Source organism: Puma concolor, chromosome A1 (genome assembly GCF_028749965.1).
Source record: "Puma concolor isolate L17-30 chromosome A1, mPumCon1.1.hap2, whole genome shotgun sequence".
In the NCBI taxonomy this organism is placed as follows: Eukaryota; Metazoa; Chordata; class Mammalia; order Carnivora; family Felidae; genus Puma; species Puma concolor.
Genome location: NC_141667.1, coordinates 4539899 through 4559627, shown reverse-complemented (window position 1 = coordinate 4559627; position 19729 = coordinate 4539899). Strand labels below are relative to the sequence as shown.

General features: G+C 48.4%; 1 protein-coding gene across 1 annotated transcript in view; it reads left to right on the top strand.

Moving 5' to 3' along the window:
- The window catches only part of MED10 (mediator complex subunit 10), a 261409-nt gene extending 242254 nt beyond the window's left edge, over positions 1 to 19155 (top strand). The window contains exon 4 of the mRNA XM_086675702.1: positions 19069 to 19155. Within this exon, the coding sequence (XP_086531828.1) occupies positions 19069 to 19140 (72 nt within the window). The 3' untranslated portion in view covers positions 19141 to 19155. The remainder of the gene's footprint in view (positions 1 to 19068) is intronic.
- Positions 19156 to 19729: the final 574 nt, after the last annotated feature.

Genomic DNA, 19729 nt, shown 5'->3' with positions numbered 1-19729 from the left:
ATTAACAAGAGAAGCAAAGAGAGATTCATGCTCAAATTCACATGGGAGGTGGTAGGAGGGCCAGCCGTTGAAGGCAGGTGGGTGGGACCTCAGAGTCTGTTTCTTTTCCAAGGCCCCACAAGGCCAGGTTCACTCTGACACTCGACTCCGTGTCCAAGGAGGCATCCTCTCTCTGCTTCACGAAGAGTTAAGGACCATTCCCTGCGACCTCCGTATCTCCTATCTGTCTCCTCCTTCCGCCCCTCTGTCCCCACTCTCCAGACAGTGTCAGTGTCCAGAGACTAGCCAGAGATCAGCAGATCACAGGTTTCCTTGTCTTGTCTTTTCTCAACGATCCGAGTATCCCCCTTCATTCAAATGGCATGTCTGGAAAAGTCAGAGTAGCAAATATAACATAAAGTCATTTGGATTCCAGCACCATGTTTTGTTTGTTTTATATCAGGGATATAAAATGACTTGAGAAAATAGCAAAAGTATTGCTGCTTATGAAATGTCATCTTTTTTTCTTTTCTTGAGAAGAGATATTTTATTTTGATTTCCCCAAAGCAGTTCCTGTTTTCAAAGACCCTTGAGAATTATACCTATATATACTGACTTTCAGAAAAGATTAATAAGTAGAGGAATCCATGCAAAATCCATTTTACTAAAGGCCAGCGGTTATGTTAGAAACTACACAAAATGATCTTTCTTTCATAGATAAGAAATACTGTTTTGAACCGATCCTAAAAAATCCCCAAAGTCTTTGATCTCATAACATCTTTGTAGTGTTATAATATACAAAGCCAGAGAAAGTCTTGTAAACTCAGCATCTGGAGCAAAAGCATTTTGCGATGCAAATTTGTGTACGCTTTGCATTAATGCCTATGACTCAGTGAAACACACAGATTCCCATGCTATGTGCACATGTGAATCAGAGGGAAGAATATTACCACCAGACCCTGTATGCGGGGCCCTCACTCTCGCTGCCATTGTCGGCTTCTCTGTCAAGCACTCAGACTTGGTTACGTAAGACGAAAATCACCAGGTGGGTTTGGGAGCAAAGGAAAGGTGGTACTCAGGAAAGGTGTTTCTCTGGTACTCTCGGGAGATGACTCCTGAGTACTTATAGTCAGGTCTGTTGTACTAGGCGCTAGGGTTTTACCATAACAAAGTACTACAAACCGGGCTCCTCAACAACAGAAATGTACCTTCTCACAGTTCTGGAGGCTGGGAGGCCAAGATCAAGGTGCCTGCAAGGCTGCTTCCTTCCCAGGCTGTGAGGGAGAATCGGCTCCAGGCAGGTCTCCAGGCTTCTGGGGGTTTGCTGGCCAGCCTTGGCTTTAATTTATTTATTATTTATTCCTGATTCATTTGAGAGGGGGTGGAGGGGCAGAAAGAGAGGGAGACAGAGGATCTGACGGGGGCTCCGTGCTGACAGCCCAGAGCTTGACGCGGGGCTTGAACCCACGAACCGCGAGATTATGACCCGAGCCGAAGGTAGACATTCAGCCAACTGAGCCACTCAGGCGCCACATCCTTGGCTTTTCTTGGCTTCGTCTTCGCCTTTCATTCTCCCTGTGTGTCTGCGTCTGAATTTCCCCTTTTTACAAGGACACCAGTCACTGGATTAGAGGCCCATCCACTCCAATGTAATCTCATTTTATTTATTTATTTTTAAAAAAAAAATTTTTTTTTCAACGTTTATTTATTTTTGGGACAGAGAGAGACAGAGCATGAACGGGGGAGGGGCAGAGAGAGAGGGAGACACAGAATCAGAAATAGGCTCCAGGCTCTGAGCCATCAGCCCAGAGCCCGACGCGGGGCTCGAACTCACGGACCGCGAGATCGTGACCTGGCTGAAGTCGGCCGCTCAACCGACTGCGCCACCCAGGCGCCCCTCATTTTAACGGATTACATCTGCAGCAACTCTGTGCCCAGGTAAGGTCCCACTCGGAAGCACTGGGCGCTGACGTTCCTACAAACGGATCTGGTGGCCAGAAGCACAACTGCACGCATAATCCCGATGAAGAGCAGCCACTAACCTTACCAAACTATCCCCTATCAGTAGAGCCTGGTGTCCACACAAGGCGTGTTTCAGAACGGAGGTTCTCAGCATTGACTGCACGTTCCATTTGCCTGGTGGGCTTTATTCTTGAGACAGAGAGAGACAAAGCATGAACGGGGGAGGGACAGAGAGAGAGGGAGGCACAGAATCTGAAGCAAGCTCCAGGCTCCCAGCTGTCCGCACAGAGCCCGAGGCGGGGCTTGAACTCACGGACTGTGAGATCATGACCTGAACCGAAGTCGGACGCTCAACCGACGGAGCCACCTAGGCGCCCCTTGCCTGGTGGACTTTAAAACACCCTGATTCTCAGGTTGCAGCTGAAATCAGTTAGATTATGGTCCTGCAAGGTGGTATTTCTTGAAGCATTTCCTTTTTGTTTTTTCCTTAAAGCTTGTCAAATGTATAGCGAAGGCTGATGGCTATGAGTTTAGACTAAGCCTGTCAACCAGACTTTCCCAGCCTCATCCTTTTGGGACATGTTTACTGCTAAAAAGTTATCAAAGAGATCTCTGATGCCAGGTCCCCGATGCCTGAGTTCTCCTTGGGTTCGGATCGAATATTACTTAGTATGCCATGTTTATTTTATCTATTTATTTAAAAACTTTTTTTTAACGTTTATTTATTTTTTGAGACAGAGCATGAACGGGGGAGGGTCAGAGAGAGAGAGAGGGAGACACAGAATCCGAAGCAGGCTCCAGGCCCTGAGCTGTCAGCACAGAGCCCGACGCGGGGCTCGAACCCATGAGCTGTGAGATCATGACCCGAGCTGAAGTCGGACGCTCAACCGGCTGAGCCACCCAGGCGCCCCCAGTATGCCATGTTTAACATGCAGCGTGGTCTGGAGCCCAGGAGGTGCCCAAGCAGTGGAAAGAGCAGAGCAGGAGGACAGGCAGGGAAGGGGTCACTGACAAGCGGACCTGAGGACCAGAGGCCAAGGCGCTGGTGCGGCCTTAACATTTTCACGATCAGGACTTGGAGCGTTGGGGGGAGCTTAAAGCCGTTCAACAGCTCCTGCGTAAGAAAGCAGGCATCAACACACTCCAAGAGGGAGCAAGATCTCAAACAGAGATGAGACAAATATGAGTCCAGGAAGGCGTGCACTTCTGTGAACTCAAGAATTGATTTCCCATGAAACTTTTCATTTCCTGATAATACTGTTTTCTTTTTTCTTTTCTCTTTTATCGGCAAAACGGGACCAAACTTATTCACACCATTAGCACGACACAGTAATCTCGTCCTCCGTCTTGGGTTGGAGAGACTGTCTTTGACCATTTCCTGACCTCAGTGGGATATCCAACCCACTCCCAACTTTACGACGTAAGACTGCAGCCGAGACTGGTCCTCAGGCGGACAGCTATTAGGTCAGCGGGGCTGGAGACACTTGACGAGAACACAGACAGCAGCCCTGTGGCATGCCTGCCCCTGCTGTGCCTGGCTCTTCCCTTGCAAAACTCCAGGCGCTTTCCTGGGAGGGTGTGATGGGATCCATGATGGGCTGATCTCGGGGTTGAGTTCAGGGAGGTCATTCATTCGGAAAACCCCGCGTATGGCTGGCTACCTGTGCAGCCGGTGTTACCCTTGGACAATCAGCACGCAAGGGAGCTGCTGAGAGAGTGTGCACGCTCCGGTGAGCTCACGTTATGTGTCCACATCCTACAGATGCTGTGCGTGTCTTACACGCATGTGCGTACATCTTATGTGTAGAGTTTGCATCCTGCACACGTGTGTGCATGTCTTACATATAATGTGCATGTCCTACGTGTACATGTCTTACATATATATGTGTATACGCACACACACACACACACACACACATTATGTGTAGCAGTCAGATTGGGCCACTGCTTTCCATAAAACATATCATCTGCTTTGGATTAGTCGAACACACGAGCCAGGTTTGCTGGGATTGCATCATTTGCAAGTCCTCCAGAGAAACACCAATATGATATAAATGGATTGAACAATGGTGACTTTATGAACTTGAAGGACCCATAAGACAGATAGAAATAACTACTGCAGGTTGGAATTTTCGGCTGTGAGGAGACCTTCACATTTCTGCTGGGATGGTGATCATAGCATGGAATTCTAGGCTAGTTCAGCGAAACCTTCCTCCCTTTCCTGTACGTCTGGAGAACACGACGGCCGCACTAAACGCTATGGGGCAGAGGCTTGCCGTGAAGGAGGAACATTTCTGCTCTCCTTTGGTTTCTTCAGCCACCTGCCCACGGAAGAGGGCTCGCTGGCGTAATAAAAGCCACTCCAGAGTAAGTGATTCACGCAACCTACCAGGTATCAATGCAGAAGCTGAGACTCTAGAAGCAGTTTGGGAAGAGCCGGCTTGATGAGAGCACGGAAAAGAGGAGACAGAGCGAGGGACTTAAAACGACCGGCACGAATCCAGGGAGAGGCATTCATCTTCAGCCTGAACACAGTCCTGCACCGCCTTCGTCTAAGTCTGAGTCCCAAGCCAGGGAGAGAAACCGCTGTGCTTCCTTCTGCCCTGCTTGCTCCTGTCTGGACGCCTCGGGGTCCGAGACGGAAAACCCTCTGCCAAGAGGGTTAAGTAAAAATGACTGTTTATGAGAACCTCATGCTATCAGCTCTTGTAAGTGTGGTCGAAAAGAAAGCGCAAGACTTTCCAGTAACTGAGAGTTTGGGGGTAGAATCATCTTGTCACGGGTTTCTCGGAGGTGAGACTCAAAGCCAAGTGTGCAGGCAAAATGGACACGGCTACTGCTTTGCCACGAGGCTTATGTCTGGTGGGGAGAGTCAAAGGCACTAATAAGGAGGAAGGACGAAAGGGCTTGGGAGAAGGACAGAAGGAGAGCCAGTGTGGGGCTGTCGCTCCACGTGGAGGGCCACGGATCGTTCCATGTACATCAGTGCCCTGTCTCCAGGGCTGGCATCCTGTCCACATCACATGATTCAAAGGCCCTCCCCTTGGGAATTTCAGTTCGTGTTTGGGGCAGGGGCCTCAGTGTCTCTAGGGAAATCCTGGGCTGGGAAGAGGGCCAGGGGCTGTGCCTAAGGGGAGTGGGGTTAGGAGGCTAAAGAAAAGGACCCCCAGATTGCATCCATGAGTCTACATGAGACCACGTCGCTTCGGTCCTTCTGAAGCTGGCTGCAAGTGGCCAGGGCCATGGAGCCAGGAGGAAAAGAAACCACACAGAAGCACAGCTACAGAGACAGGAAGCATCTGTTTACACTTCCCAGTTACGTCAACACCTCCCATGTGCGACTGTCCTGGGTGACATCCTACGCGTGTCCCATGCCAACACGTATGAGGCAGATTGCAGACAGTGGAAACCACCGGCTTGGGAGCAAACACCCGCAGGGAACATTGTGAGCAAAGCCTGTGCCCCAGGGCGGGGGATGTCAGGAGCAGGGGCCCGGAGCTGTGTGCGGTGGCCCAGGGTCACTTCTTCTGCCCGAACTGTATTCTCTCCAATTTGTCCCAATCCTGGTGCTGAGGGAGGACTTCTGTAATGCGCACAATCGCCAGGGTGCTCTGGACGAGCCAGGGAGTGTGAGCAAGCTGAAGAAGGTCCAAGTCTTCTCTGGAGCAAGGAAGACTTCCCAGCCCTAACAACAAGGGAAAAGGGCCTGGAGCCTCACCGTCCTGGCTTCCTGGACCACCCCAAGGAGGACGATTCCGTGGTCCAAGAGCTTCTGCAGGAGCAGTCAGAGGACGTTAGGAATAGGTATGTGAAGGGGGCCGTAGGAAGGCGCAGAGGGTCTCCAATAGCTCCTTGGGCATCTTTGCTGTGAAGAAGGCAGCTGGTCTGGAATGCCGCCCTCGGACCAGGTCCCCTCCAAAACAGGGTAATTAAAACTCTGGGATTTGCGCGGGGAGCATGTGCTGCCTTTGCGAGGCTCTGACCCTGGCGGGGTGGGGGGGGAGGGGGACACGGCTGGCTTCCTGCCCTCCTGTCCCGGGACCAAGCGCACGGCCACGTTCTCAAGGAGATGCCAGATTTGCCCGTCCCCGAGAGGATGCACAGAGCTCACGGGAAGAAGCATGAGCAGGCAGGCTCCCCCACGAGAACACACTCCCTCTTCAATCAGTTATTTAAAGACAGAAGCAAATGAGAAGCGTGTGAATAGCCCTGGGGCACACGCGTCACATGTGGACTCCCCTGGTGGAAGGCATCATTGGTCACACACTGGGCCAGGCTTTGTGTGAGGTCCTGCACTTCCCTTGTTTAAATTCCCCAAGCAGCGGTTCCGTGACACTGAGGTGCTCGCAACGTGATGGGGTCCAGTTGGCCCTTTGGCTCTGGGGACTTGATTTGTGAGCGTGCATAGCTGGTTGCTCTTCTGGCCCCTGCGAGGGGGGGTGCGCACTGCCGGTCCCCACATGCGGCAGGAGAGGGTCCGGAGGGGTCGGCTCACTTCCCCGTCACCCGCTGCATCAGGGATTCCGGCCACCCCCCCCCCCCCCCCCCCCCGGCTGCCGCTCCGAGAGGCCTTTCCGGCTGAGCTGCAGAGAGAGTTGGAGACACTTAACTCGGCAGCACGTCTGGCTGAAGCCGACAGCTGAATGTGGAGGCCGCCCTGGGTCTGCCTCTCCTTGGGCTGGAAACGGCTGCCACGCAGAGCTGCCTGGCCTGCAGGACAGCTTGTCTCCAAGAAGAAACAGAGATGTAGAGGACAAGGCAGAGGGACGGGCTGGCCAGCCCAGGATCAAAGCCGTGAACATTAACCTCAAACAGAAATTAGTCCCATTTGTGGCCACCCAGACTGGCCTGTAGAGGCCCCAGGACATGTGGAGCAGGAGGGGACGTGTGCACAAGCATGTGCGTGTGTGTGTGTCTCTGCATGTATGTGCACCTGTGCACCTGGGCATGTGTGTGTATGTGTGTGCACGTGAGAACCTGTGCGTGCCTGTGCATGTGTGTGCACCTGTGTCTGCCTGTGCATGTGTGTGCAAGTGTGAACCTGTACGTGCCTGTGCATGTGTGTGCATGTGTGAACCTGTGTGTGACTGTTCATGTGTGTGCATGTGTGAACCTGTACATGCCTGTGCATGTGTGTGCACGTGTGAACCTGTGTGTGCCTGTGTATGTGTGTGCACATGTGAACCTGTACGTGCCTGTGCATGTGTGTGCACGTGCAAACCTCTGCATGCCTGTGCATGTGTGTGCATGTGTGAACCTGTGCATACATGTGCATGTGTGTGCACCTGTGTATGCCTGTGCATGTGTGTGCAAGTGTGAACCGTTCGTGCCTGTGCATGTGTGTGCATGTGTAAACCTGTGTGTGCCTGTGCATGTGTGTGCACATGTGTGTGCCTGTGCATGCATGTGTATGTGTGAACCTGTGTGTGCCTGTGCATGTGTGTGCACGTGTGAACCTGTGTGTGCCTGTGCATGTGTGTGCACATGCGTATGCCTGTGCATGTGTGTGAACCTGTGTGTGCCTGTGCATGTGTGTGCACATGTGTGTGCCTGTGCATGTGTGAACCTGTGTGTGCCTGTGCCTGTGTGTGCACATGTGCACAGGTGAGGAGGAAAGGCTGGAAGATGGAGGTATGCAGGGGAAGAGGAGGGCAGAAGGTATGTCAGGAAATGGAACAAAAGAAGGACTCATTTCCTTTCTATTTTAAATGTTTGGTGGCCAACCACCTGGCTAGTTTGTAACATAAGGGTCTCACTTCTTCAGAAAACAAACATTTTATGGTCCTTCAACGTTCTTCCTTTGTAGTTCAGATTGACACGTTACACCCTGGGAAAATAACTTAATGATACGAAGACTTACAAAATTCATACTAAAACGCAAAGCCAAGCCAGCACATGCAAAACACAAGCGAGTCCTCACCTGGACTCTGTCACCAAAGGAATCCTTCCCTGCTGTGGTCTTTGGGGCCCGTTCTGAGGAGGGGACAGAGTGACCGTGAGGGGGCACTCCGCCTGCCCCGGTGTAGGTGAGAGTGGAGGGCTGGGGCGCCACACTCTGTACCTGCCCTCCGGGCTTCCTGCTTCTTTCCCTCCCGCTCTCATTTCTCCTTCTCTGTTTTTCTTGTTCAACTACAACCTAGGACCAGGACGGAGCTGCACACCCGCCAGTGTGGTAAACAGCAGCTCTCCACTGTGACCCTCACAGCAGCTGGAACAGAGAAGCTTGTCACAAACCTCCACTGTGTTTATCTCGGCATTGCAGGATTTGGGCGTAATTTTGGGGTGTGCGGTAGCCTGCAAAAGCACAGTATTAATTGTCGTGGATCGTGAATTCAGATTTTGTCTTATGGCTTCATCTAACACAGTCTCCAGTAGAGCCTTTGAACTACCCTGCTGGGGTGGTGTAAATGCAGTGTCCGCCTTACCTGGTCAGATCCTGCTCCGAGGGATCCTTTCCTGGCTGTACTCTGACCTTTCAGGGATGTGAGTCATCTACGTGACTGCATCTGCTGCCATACCTTCCAGATACGTTTCTGGGCTCACGTCAGAACATGTTCCGTGGAGAAACCATTTCAAGTCGGACGTAATGACCCCCACTGGAACAGGCGACCCACGGTCCATTTCCAGAAAACACCAGCACTCTTTATAAAGGAGAGTCACTGAATTTCTAATGAAGCACAGGAGAAAGGGAGGGTCCCCAAAACAGATGTTACAAAAATAGCCTGTGTCATTAAGACAGCAAAACAATATGAAAATGGGATGCACTTGAGACCAGCACATATTTCCATAATTTATGGAAATGGCTTTTTGCTACATTTAATGGCCATCAGGAGCTCCATTAAGAACTTACTCCTCTCTTCCTTCCTTTATACCCTCAAATTAGAAATCACTATATCATTCCGTGGGGTTTTTTGTTTTAATCTCATTTGATTTACTGAAATATAGTCTGTGGTTTTCTTTGACTTGAGTTTGATAGCTACCCCAGAATTATACAGCAAGATCAGCAAAGCCAAGGCTGGAATAAGTATCAAAAATTGTTGTTGACTTGTTGTGTTCATGGCATTCATCCTGCCAGGCTGCCTTCTTCCATGGACTCTTTCTCCAAGAGCTCACCTTTTCTCCCCAGTAGGGGTCGCTGCTGGGCAGAATCCACCAGTCCGGGCCTTTTCCAGTTGCCTCTTTGGCAGCCCACACCCTGGTTTAGCAGCCCCCACCCTGATTTAGCAGCCCCGGTATTTGCCAGGAACAGCACTTCTAATCTTTTCCTCAAATGACTATTTTGAAAGGAAAACAAATCCTGTGGGTGCAAAGGAAGGCAGCACTCCATGTAAATAATATGAGGGAGTGGTGATAAGAGGGTCAGCCTGGAGGATGACTGCAGGCCAGTTGTTTTGTACAGTGACCTGGAGTTTGGCTTTGCTTAATGTTCCCTCACTTAGCTTCTTATGTTTTTGCAGCAACATTACAGAAGTGATGTTGTATCCTTCTCTGTGCATCATATCACAAGCCACAGGATGTCCCTTTGTCTCTTTGCTTGCAAAATTATCTTTGATTATGCCATTAGAGTGGTGTCCACCATGTTTTTCCATCGTAGAATTATTATTTTTCCACTTGTAATTAAGCCCTTTGTGGAGAGAAGCTTTGGGACCATGAAAAAGTCCTGTTCTTTGTCAAACTTTCATCTAGTGACACTAGAAATCAATGATGTGAAGAGTGAGGACAGGAAACTGAAAACGGAAAAGCCACAGAAGCAATATTAATATAAGACAGGACAGAATTCAATATTGAAAATTCTAAACAATATAGACGGATGTTGTACCTGTAACAAAAGTCCCACATTACGAACAAAATACATCAGTGATAAACCTTAATACACCAAACAACATAACATCCAACCCGTAGAGACAGAAGCACAAACATGAGAGTACGATGAAAGACGTTGAGCAACATCGTTCGATCAGACATTTCCCCTGGAAAAAAAAAAAGAAATAGATTAATTTGAAAAGTTAATTGAAAATTTGCAAATGTGTAAGTGAATAATAAATGTATAGAGAAATGAACCTTTTTTAGAGACTGTTTTGTATGTAGCGGATCACTTACAAAAATTGGTATGTACTTAGCTACAAAAGCTAAACTCATTTTTAATTTTTTTCAACGTTTTTTATTTATTTTTGGGACAGAGAGAGACAGAGCATGAACGGGGGAGGGGCAGAGAGAGAGGGAGACACAGAATCGGAAACAGGCTCCAGGCTCTGAGCCATCAGCCGAGAGCCTGACGCGGGGCTCGAACTCACGGACTGCGAGATCGTGACCTGGCTGAAGTCGGACGCTTAACCGACTGTGCCACCCAGGCGCCCCTAAACTCATTTTTAAAGGTAGAGTTTTGTAAGGCACCTGAGTGGCTCAGTTGGCTGAGTATCAGACTCTTGATCTCAGCTCTGGTCTCGATCTCAAGGGCAGGAGTTCAAGCCCCGTGTTGGGCTCCACTCTGGGCATGAAGCTTACTTAAAAAAAATGGTAAGAGTTTTAGATTTGTTTGTTTGGGTTTTTGTGTTTTGTAGTTCACACGCTCTGATTATGAGCTAGTAAAAGTTAGGAATAAGTGATCAGAGAGAACAAAAATCTTTGACTATTTAGTTATTGAGATGCACTCTCTTAGATAACCCATGGATTCGACTGAAAGCTGCAGAGCAAAATAGATGCTGTATATCAAGATCACTGTCATCAGTCAAGAAGAGAAACTACCTATAAGGGATACTCGTACTCATTTGAATACATTAAGAAAAAAGCAAAAAAAAAAAAAGAGCAAAAATTAAGGAAAAATAAATGTAACAGATGCTACATATAATTCAGTATAGAACGATAAAAACAGTAACTGGAATGAAAAAATAAATCCAAATCTGTTTTTTAAAGATCAACATGATAGATAAATGTTTCATTAGCTTCATTGAACACATGATTGGAATCATAAGCATGAGCCCACTGGGGAAAAATATCCATCACCCAAAATGAACGAGCAAGAAGGTGGGCAGCTAAGTGCATAGGTAATCTTAGAGCATCTCTCTACTCTCAAAATGACCTAAGCAACTAATGGATACTTTTAGATGATCTGACTGCAAATAGTGTGTAATCACATCTCAGGTTAGACAGACCACTGTTTGGAAAGCGGTGTTGGGGCCTTTGTATGTTGCGGAACAAATCAGTTTCCTCTGTCTACTTTTAGCTTGAAAAGATTCAGTCTCAACCTCTGTTCTCCCCTACCTCTTTGGCACACCGGGCACGTTCCAGCGCTCCCTCCTTCCCTTTCTTGGGCAACGTTGCACAGCCACCCCACGTGGGATGGACCCACATAGGACATGTTTGAGCCTCAGTGAATCCACTCTGATGTTCTGGGCCCTGGTGTGAGGTCCGCTTGAAAGAATTCAGCTGTGATATTTCCATGACAGTATCATGCCAGGAAGTTCTTTTGGTGCCTCATGAATTGACATCAGGCTTTCACTTAACACAGCTGTTTATTTTTGTCACGTTCTCGGAGTTGCAGTGTGGTCTATGCAAATTGCAAAACCGGGCAGAAACACGGCCCTTCCATTTCTGATGGATCAGTCCGGATCCTGAAGACAGGGTCAGGGAAGAGGCCAGCATGGGGACGGACACCGGCACAGAGCAGGTATGGGTGCAGCACTGTGGGGTGCCTGGGGGTCTGGCCCTGAGTCTTCCTGCACCACTGTTTCAGGAACTCAAGAGGTAGAAGCATTCAATGATGAAAGCATGGACTTGGGGGCCAGAGTCTCTGGGCTTGAACCCTGGCCTCATTAGTCATCAGCTGGATAGCTTCAGTCAAATGAATTTTCATCTCTGGGCCTCGATTCTCCATCTGTAAAAAGGTCACAATAATGTTTTTCCGCATACGGTTTTCTTATATGGGGAGTGAGTGTGTTATAATGTCTAGTACTTAGAACATTAACTGACATACAAGTTGTACGTTTAGCTATAATTATCTCAAGCTAGACCATTCCTTGGGGGAGGATCATTTCAATTCATTTTTTTGTGATGGGAAGATAAGATATGGGAAACACTGAGTCTCAAATCAGGGTTTTTCTCATGATGATTATTATGAAGTGTGCATTTGTGGAACTAAACTTCCAGGAGTAACTGTGAGAATGGTGGGGGCGGGGGGGGGGGCGGCGCGGTTACCTCCACAGAAGAAAAGAACAAAACTGGACAAAATATTAAAAATAACTATTTCAGGGGACTGAGAAATGACCAAAAGGAGACAATAATGAGGAACATTTTCTATATGAAAGTAGAACAAAATATTCCAGAAAGAGTACATTCGGTAGGCAAAGCTGAAATAAATGTGATTTTTCCTTTTTAATTTCTTTAAAAGATATACTGGCCAGGGGCGCCTGGGTGGCTCAGTCGGTTGAGTGTCCGACTTCAGCTCAGGTCATGATCTCGCAGTTTGTGAGTTCAAGCCCCGCGTCGGGCTCTGTGCTGACAGCTCGGAGCCTGCAGCCTGCTTCGAATTCTGTGTCTCCCTCTCTCTCTGCCCTTCCCCTGCTCATACTCTGCCTCTCTCTGTCTCTCAAAAATAAATAAATGTTAAAAAAAATTTTTTTAGATATAAAAGTTATACGGCTGGTTAAAATAAACTCGTGACACTGTGGTTTTGAAACTATAATATAAACACATGAAATATGTGTGACAAGAAGGAGACGGCACATGGAGTTGTAATGCTGCTAAATTTCTATATTTGACCAGAAGTAAATTAATATTAACTTAGAGTAGATTGTGCAAAGGTAAAGGTTTATATTGTACTACTAGAACAACCACTGAAAACCATATATAGTCATATAGCTAAAAAGTAAAAAGAGAAACTGAAATGGTACTAAAAGTATCTGTTTAAAACAAAATAAATTAGTATCAGAGACAGACGAATCAAAGAGATGAGAACACATGACAAGATATGGCAGATAGGAATTCACCATGTCAAGAATTATATTATATGTAAATGGAATAAACAATTGAATCAGAGTTGTAACTTACATGGAATGAGGAAGCACAGCATGATTACATGTTGCCTAAAAGAGATGTACTTTATTTATTAAATTTTTTTTAATGTTTATTTATTTTTGAGAGCGAGAGACAGAAACAGAGACAGAGCATGGACAGGGGAGGGGCAGAGAGAGAGGGAGACACAGAATCTGAAGCAGGCTCCAGGCTCTGAGCTGTCAGCGCAGAGTTTGGGGCTCAAACTCACGAACCACGAGATCGTGACCTGAACCAAAGTTGGACGCTTAACCGACTGAACCAGCCAGGTGCCCCAAGAGATGTACTTTGAACTCCAGGACAGAGCTAGTATGAAAGTAAAGGATGCAAATGTATATTCCCTGTCAACAATAAGCTTAAGGGAAACATACCTTATGTTAAAAACTAAAGAATAAAACAATCATTTCCTAATGACAAAAGGCAACTAGGAAAGGGACATATAAAAATTATGAATGCTCATGCACCTAAAAACAGACCTTAACATATATAGCAAAAACTGAAAGGCAATGGAAATATCAACCCTTATAGTTGGAGATTGTAGCCAACTCGCTCAGTAACAAATCCCTAAGTATATAGACTTGAACAGCACTTTCAACCAATTTGACTTAACATCCATAAAACACTATAAATACACTTTCGTAAATCAAAACAGTTGTATATACACGCTTTTCAAGTTCAACCGAAAATTTCTCTAGATAGACCTTAAGCTGGGCCACAAATGCCATCTCAGTGAACTAATCCATATGTCTAATGTTATGCCAATAATTGATTCTCTTGATTACTATAATTTTATAGCAAATTCGGAAGTCAGGTAATACAAGTCCACTGGGTATTCTTATATTTTAAAATTATTTTGTTATTCTAGGTTTTTTTTTTTTTTTTTTTTTTTGCATTTCCATATACGTCTGGAATGCAGTCATCAATTTCTATTAAGTGACTGGTGGGATTCTGGTAGATTACCTTGTAGCTATACATTGATTTGGAGAAAATTCCTATATTGACAATACTCAGTCTTCCAATCAAAGAAATTAATACATGTCTATTTTCTTCCTTTCTGATAGCAGTTTCGTGGATTAAAAAAAATTTTTTTATTAATTTTCTTTATTTTTGAGAGGCAGAGAGAGAGGGAGACACAGAATCGGAAGCAGCTCCAGGCTCTGAGCTGTCAGCACAGAGCCCGACGCGGGGCTCAAACTCATGGACCGCAAGATCGTGACCTGAGCCCAAGTTGGACGCTGAACCGACTGAGCCACCCTGGCGCCCCCAGTAATCTTTAGAAGAAAATTGTTTTCCTCCGTGTCTGACAAGCTGCCTCTACTGTGTGCTTGTGGAAGAAAGGGTTCCCTGCTCAGGGCCACGTTGGGGACAGAGTGGCTCGTATTTCTGGCCCTCACAGCAAGGGCCGCTCTTTCTCCTTTTTGGCTTGTTATCTGATGTCTTTGCAGCTTGAACCTCGTAAGATAACTCTCCCTTTGGTTGAATCATTTGTAGTATTTCTTCAGGTGACAAAAAAAAAAAAAAAAAAGATCTACGAGGACTGTATTTGCAGGTTTCCCATCATTCAGGCAAGTGACAGCTTCTTTTAAACAATCCAGGTGCTTTCCTCCACGTCTGTCCCAGGAAGGAGCTGACTTGTTTGTCTCGCTTTGCTGGGACAGATGGACCTCCATGCTGAGGACACAGCCTGCTGTCTGCACGTCGTTGGGGGCAGAGAGTCTGTGGGCAACTCACCTTCTGCCTCTTGTAACTGAAAATAGTTTTGTGTATTTTTCTCAAGTCTAATCGAGATTACGTTTGAGTTATAGGTTCCGGAGAAGTAGTTTTTATTTTCTTTTCCTTCCCTCAAAGCTTCTATATTGAACGTGTTTAACTTCTATAAACAACAACAACAAAAAGCATTTTTTGTTGTTTTTAAAGATAGCTTTGATGAGGTTAGGGACCTTGATCACTGATACATAAGTTGAGGAATCGGAATGTGTTAAAATTGCACCTCGACACGGAGTTGGACAGATTAATTAAAGACATGTTAAGGCTAATTTCGATTTCTAATAACCTCAAAAAAAATAAGCAACATAAAAACACTAGTAATTTTATGACACTTCAGAAAATCAGGAAAGTCAGGGACAAGGTGCTTTCTATAAATAAATAGGAGGGCTTTAAGTTTATATTGCTTTTATTTGCAAATTAATTTGAGTTTGAATATATTATGCAAATTGAACATACAGGTAGTGCAGAGAGATTATATTCTTGGGTTCTTATCATCTAATAAATTGCTTCTAAATCCTCCCTAATGAATTTACGCCTTGCACCTGTACCATTTTTGGGTGCATTAGCATAAAAGTCTTACTTTAGAGTTGCCCGCGTGCTTGCAGTGGTGCGGGGCTGGTGGAGGGGACCACGGACCACCAGATCGTGACCCGAGCTGAAGTCGGACGCATAACTGACTGAGCCACCCAGGTGCCCCCTTCTTGGCTTGTTTTCGAAGCTCCCCTTTTGGCCTCGGGCTCTGCGTGGCCCCTCAGTCCCCAGCCCACGTTTCGGTTGCTGGGATGGTGTGGGCGCAAACAAATGGAGGGTGAATACAGGGGTGTGATTCTGAGTGTGTGAAAGGCGCATCCATGTTTATAAATGGAAACTAACAGGAGCAAATATCAGCCCCGGTTTGCACTTGATGAGACCCGAGGGAGGGGCATCTGTTCGTGCTGACAGGTGAGGAGGTAGAAGGGAGAGCTTTAGTGTCAGGTGAATTCTGTTTCCCTGGGGTCGTGGGCTGCCAGGGGTTGGGGGCACTTGACGGGACCTAGGACGATGCAGGGCCTCTGTGTTAGTGTTTCTGGTGGTTTTTCACTTCCAACACGTGTAGTTGGCTTCATCAATAAGCTAGGTTTCTTTACTTCTTTTTTAATAACTTTCTGGGAATTATTAACTCCAAATGTAATTTGCAAAGGTAGAGTTGTAACAGGAGTGATTTGTCTTCTGTTCCACATTTTCTCAGTTTGCGATGCTTTTTTTTTTAAGTTTATTTATTTATTTATTTTTGAGAGAGAGAGAGACAGAGAAAGAGGGAGAGAGAATGAGAGAGAGAATCCCAAGCAGGCTCTAGGCTGTCAGCACAGACAGAGCCCAATGCGGGGCTCGAATGCATGAACCAGGAGATCACGACCAGAAATCAGGAGTCAGACACTCAACTGACTGAGCCAACCAGGTTTCCCAAATGCTCTTTTTTTGTTTTTTGCAAGGAAGTCATCCATCATTTCCAGCAAGGCCTTGTAAGCCCTTCCCTTGTGGACCTGGTGGGGTTCCCGTGGTCCGGGGTGCATCTGTCGAAACAAAGCAAAACACAGTAAAATGCACTGTGTCCTCCTGGCCAGGCAGCTAATTGCACACGGCTTTCCGGGTGACTTTCGTTTCCCTTCCCTCCCATGCTGTCTGCCTGGCCAGGCTCACGGCTGAAGGGTCCTCTGGCTGCAGAGGGGACTGCTCCGTCCCCTGAGTCACATGCATGTGGGTTCCTGGCCTTGGCAAGTTGCATAACGCCTCAGAGCTTTGCTGTCCTGTTGTGTAAGCGGGAGGCAAGCCATGGCCGTGTCCCCAGCCCCGTGATAGATCACCGGGAACAGTGAGTGGCCCCATGAAGGTAATCCATACCAGAAGTGTGTGTCTAACTCCAACCTCCTGCCCAAGCCGGGGACTTCGCTCACCTGCCAACTTGGCGGGACTTCCTGAAGCTTTCCAAACAGATCAGATGGAACGTGCCCGAACGGCCTTGCCCCTCACCAGCCTGCTCCCGCCCTGCCCTCCTGGCTCCATGGCTTGTCGGCCGGGGCCCCCATCACAGGACACCACACACTGTCAAGCTTCGAAACACACCTCCGTCCCTGACAGTCCCGGGGGCTTCAAGTCCACGATCGGGGCACTGGCAGGTTTGGAAATGCTCCTCCTGGCTTCTGGAGGGCCGCTTTCTCCCTGTGTCCCCACCTGGCCTTTCCTGGGTGTGCGCACCGGGAGGGAGGGAGCTCTCCAGTCTCTTCTTACGAAGGCGCTGATCCCTTCGTAAGAGGGATTTCTTCACCCTCATGAGCTCGTCTAACCTCCCAAAGACCCATCTTCCTGACAGCATCACACTGGGGCTTGGGGTTTCGGCATATGAGTGGGGGGCTGGCATTCAGTCCATAACATGCAGTTTGTGGACATGGTCCCCAGGAGCAGCAGAAGACCCAAGGCAGGGGATCACCGCCCCTCAGGCTCCCCTCTGTCCCCCAGGCCCCAGCCTCTATCTGGGGACAGCTCCACACCCCGCCCTGCTGGCCCCGAACCGCAGCCCCTTCTCCCTCCGCCGAGAACACTGCTGGCCTCCTCGCCGGACCCCTGGCCCTGCCTGCTACCAACTGGCTTGAGCCACTGCCACGGGCGCTGGCTGCTTCCTTGCGGCTGGCGGAAGAGAGCCGGACTTGAGACTGTTGAGTCAGCTTCTTCCAGGGACCCGGAGCCCCCATGGCGCCCTTATACCTCAGGGCACAGGCAGCCACCCCGCTGAGGGAGCTGACTTCCATTAAGGCACCTGTGTCCACATGGGACGACTACTTTCGTACCTTCCTCCTCCCCTAGACTCCTCCAGGGCTGGGCCCCTGCCTCTGCAAACCCACCACCATCTCGGGTGACCGCCGATGAGTCCTCTCGGGCCCCTTTCCTGACTGCTCCTTCGATAGCAGGGCACAGAGGCCGCATCTCATATATACAGATGAACAGCAGGGGCTCCCGGGGGGCTCAGGCGGTTGGGCGTCCAACTCTTGATTTTGACTCAGGTCACGATCTCACTGTTCATGTGATTGAGCCCCGTGTCAGGTTCTGTGCTGACAGAGCGGACCCTGCTTGGGATTCTTTCTCTCTCTGGCCCTCCCCCACTCTCTCTCATTCTCTCTCAAAATAAATAAGTAAATAAACATTGAAAAAAAGGATTAGGGGTGCCTGGGTGGCTTAGTGGGTTAAGCGGCCGATTTTGGCTCAGGTCATGATCTTGCGGTTAGTGAGTTTGAGCCCTGCATCGGGCTCTGTGCCGACAGCTCGGAGCCTGGAGCCTGCCTCGGATTAAGTGTCTCCCTCCCTCTCTCTCTGCTCCTTCCCCACTCACACCCTGTCTCTCTCTCTCTCCAAAAAATAAACATAAAAAAAAAAAAAAAAAAAGGATTAATGGTGCATTTCCACACCGAAGGATCAGAAATGGGCATCTCAGAGCTTCTTGACCCGCGGTTGGGAGGGCTGGCTTGGATATGGGATTCACACCGCAGAGGACAGGCAGATTGCTTCTGGTGACTTCCCCTCTCGGGAGCATTGGCAGTCTGCAAACAAGGCCAGCGCAGGAACCCTGGTGGCCTGTGAGCATATGCTGGCTGGCGGCAGGGACAGGGAGATTTACACCAGACCCTAATATAAAGGATCCACTGAGATAAAACATCTAGACAGTTCAGAGCAATATTGCAACATGCACTTTTCTTCACGTATAGAATTGCATCCCTTCTGCAAATGTTTGTTTCTTCGGCCCCCAGGGCTGTAGAAAAGAAATGTGATTAAAAAAAAAAAAAAAAAAAGAGAGAGAGAGGAGAAAAGGCCTTTTTCCGAGAAGCATGTGGAAACTCCAAATTAGCATATATTTGCAGTCTTAGCCCTTCTGGGATGACTTTCAGGTTACGGTGCGTCAATCCCACCTGAAGAGGAAAGCCCAGGGTACCCATCATCCCCACGGGGAGGCGGTCTTGCGAGGAGGTCCTGGGGGCACAGCATCACTGCCGCTTCCAGGTCAGCATGCCATGTCAAGGTCGTGGTGGCTGTGAGGCTGGGCTGGGGGCCAAGAGCATCTGCCAGCAAAACACGTTCCTAAGAGAAGAGCTACACCAGGCCACGGGTTGGGGGACAGAGCTGTAGCTGTTGGGACTGCTTGGGGGCACACCGCAGGTCTCCCAAGTTACAGCCCTGCCTTCCCATGGTTATTTTCTCCAGAAGGACGTGGTAAGAATATGAGACGTGTATCTTTTTATGTCCATTTGCTTTCCCTTCTCCTCCTTCCAAACTCAGCTCCAGATCCCGTGGCAAACAAGCAGAAAACTGTTAACCCACAATCCCTTGTGCCTTCAGGATGGACGGGATAGATGAACGTGATGTTTTTTCAACCTTTGCAGGTAAACATGTTACTGGATAACATTCTTGCGCAAAGAGAAAAAAATGGCAGGTACAGATTTGTGCATCTTTTAACTATGAAACGGTTTTCCAATGAGGAGCCTCCTTTTGAGGCTTTGATTTCAAGAGACTGGAGTGTGGCTGCAGGGCCCCAAAGTCCTCAACTCCCCGTAGGGCTGAGTCTCAGCCTCCAGGGATGGCTCGGGTGGGGGGGCAGCCGAGGGGGCGCCGGGGGCCGTGATGTCACGTAGGCAGAGTGCATTGCTCAGCGTGGTGTTGATTGCCCATCTGAATTCTGCACTTGAGTTTGAAACGGCTGGAATTCACTTGATGTGAGGTGGCAGGGCAGCAGACGGCGGCAGCGTGGTTCAGGGGAGGTGAGCCTGGAAGGGTCAGGAGCCAGGATAGGCCACCTGCGTCCCCCTCCCCGCAGCCACCTGCTCGCTGCCCACCCTGAGTCAGCAAAGGCAAAGGAGAGAGGGAGCAGTAGTCCAACAGATCCTTTTCTATGTCTCCCCACTTAACTGCCCTCCACCGCCATTCACATCCTTGTACTCTAGTTTCT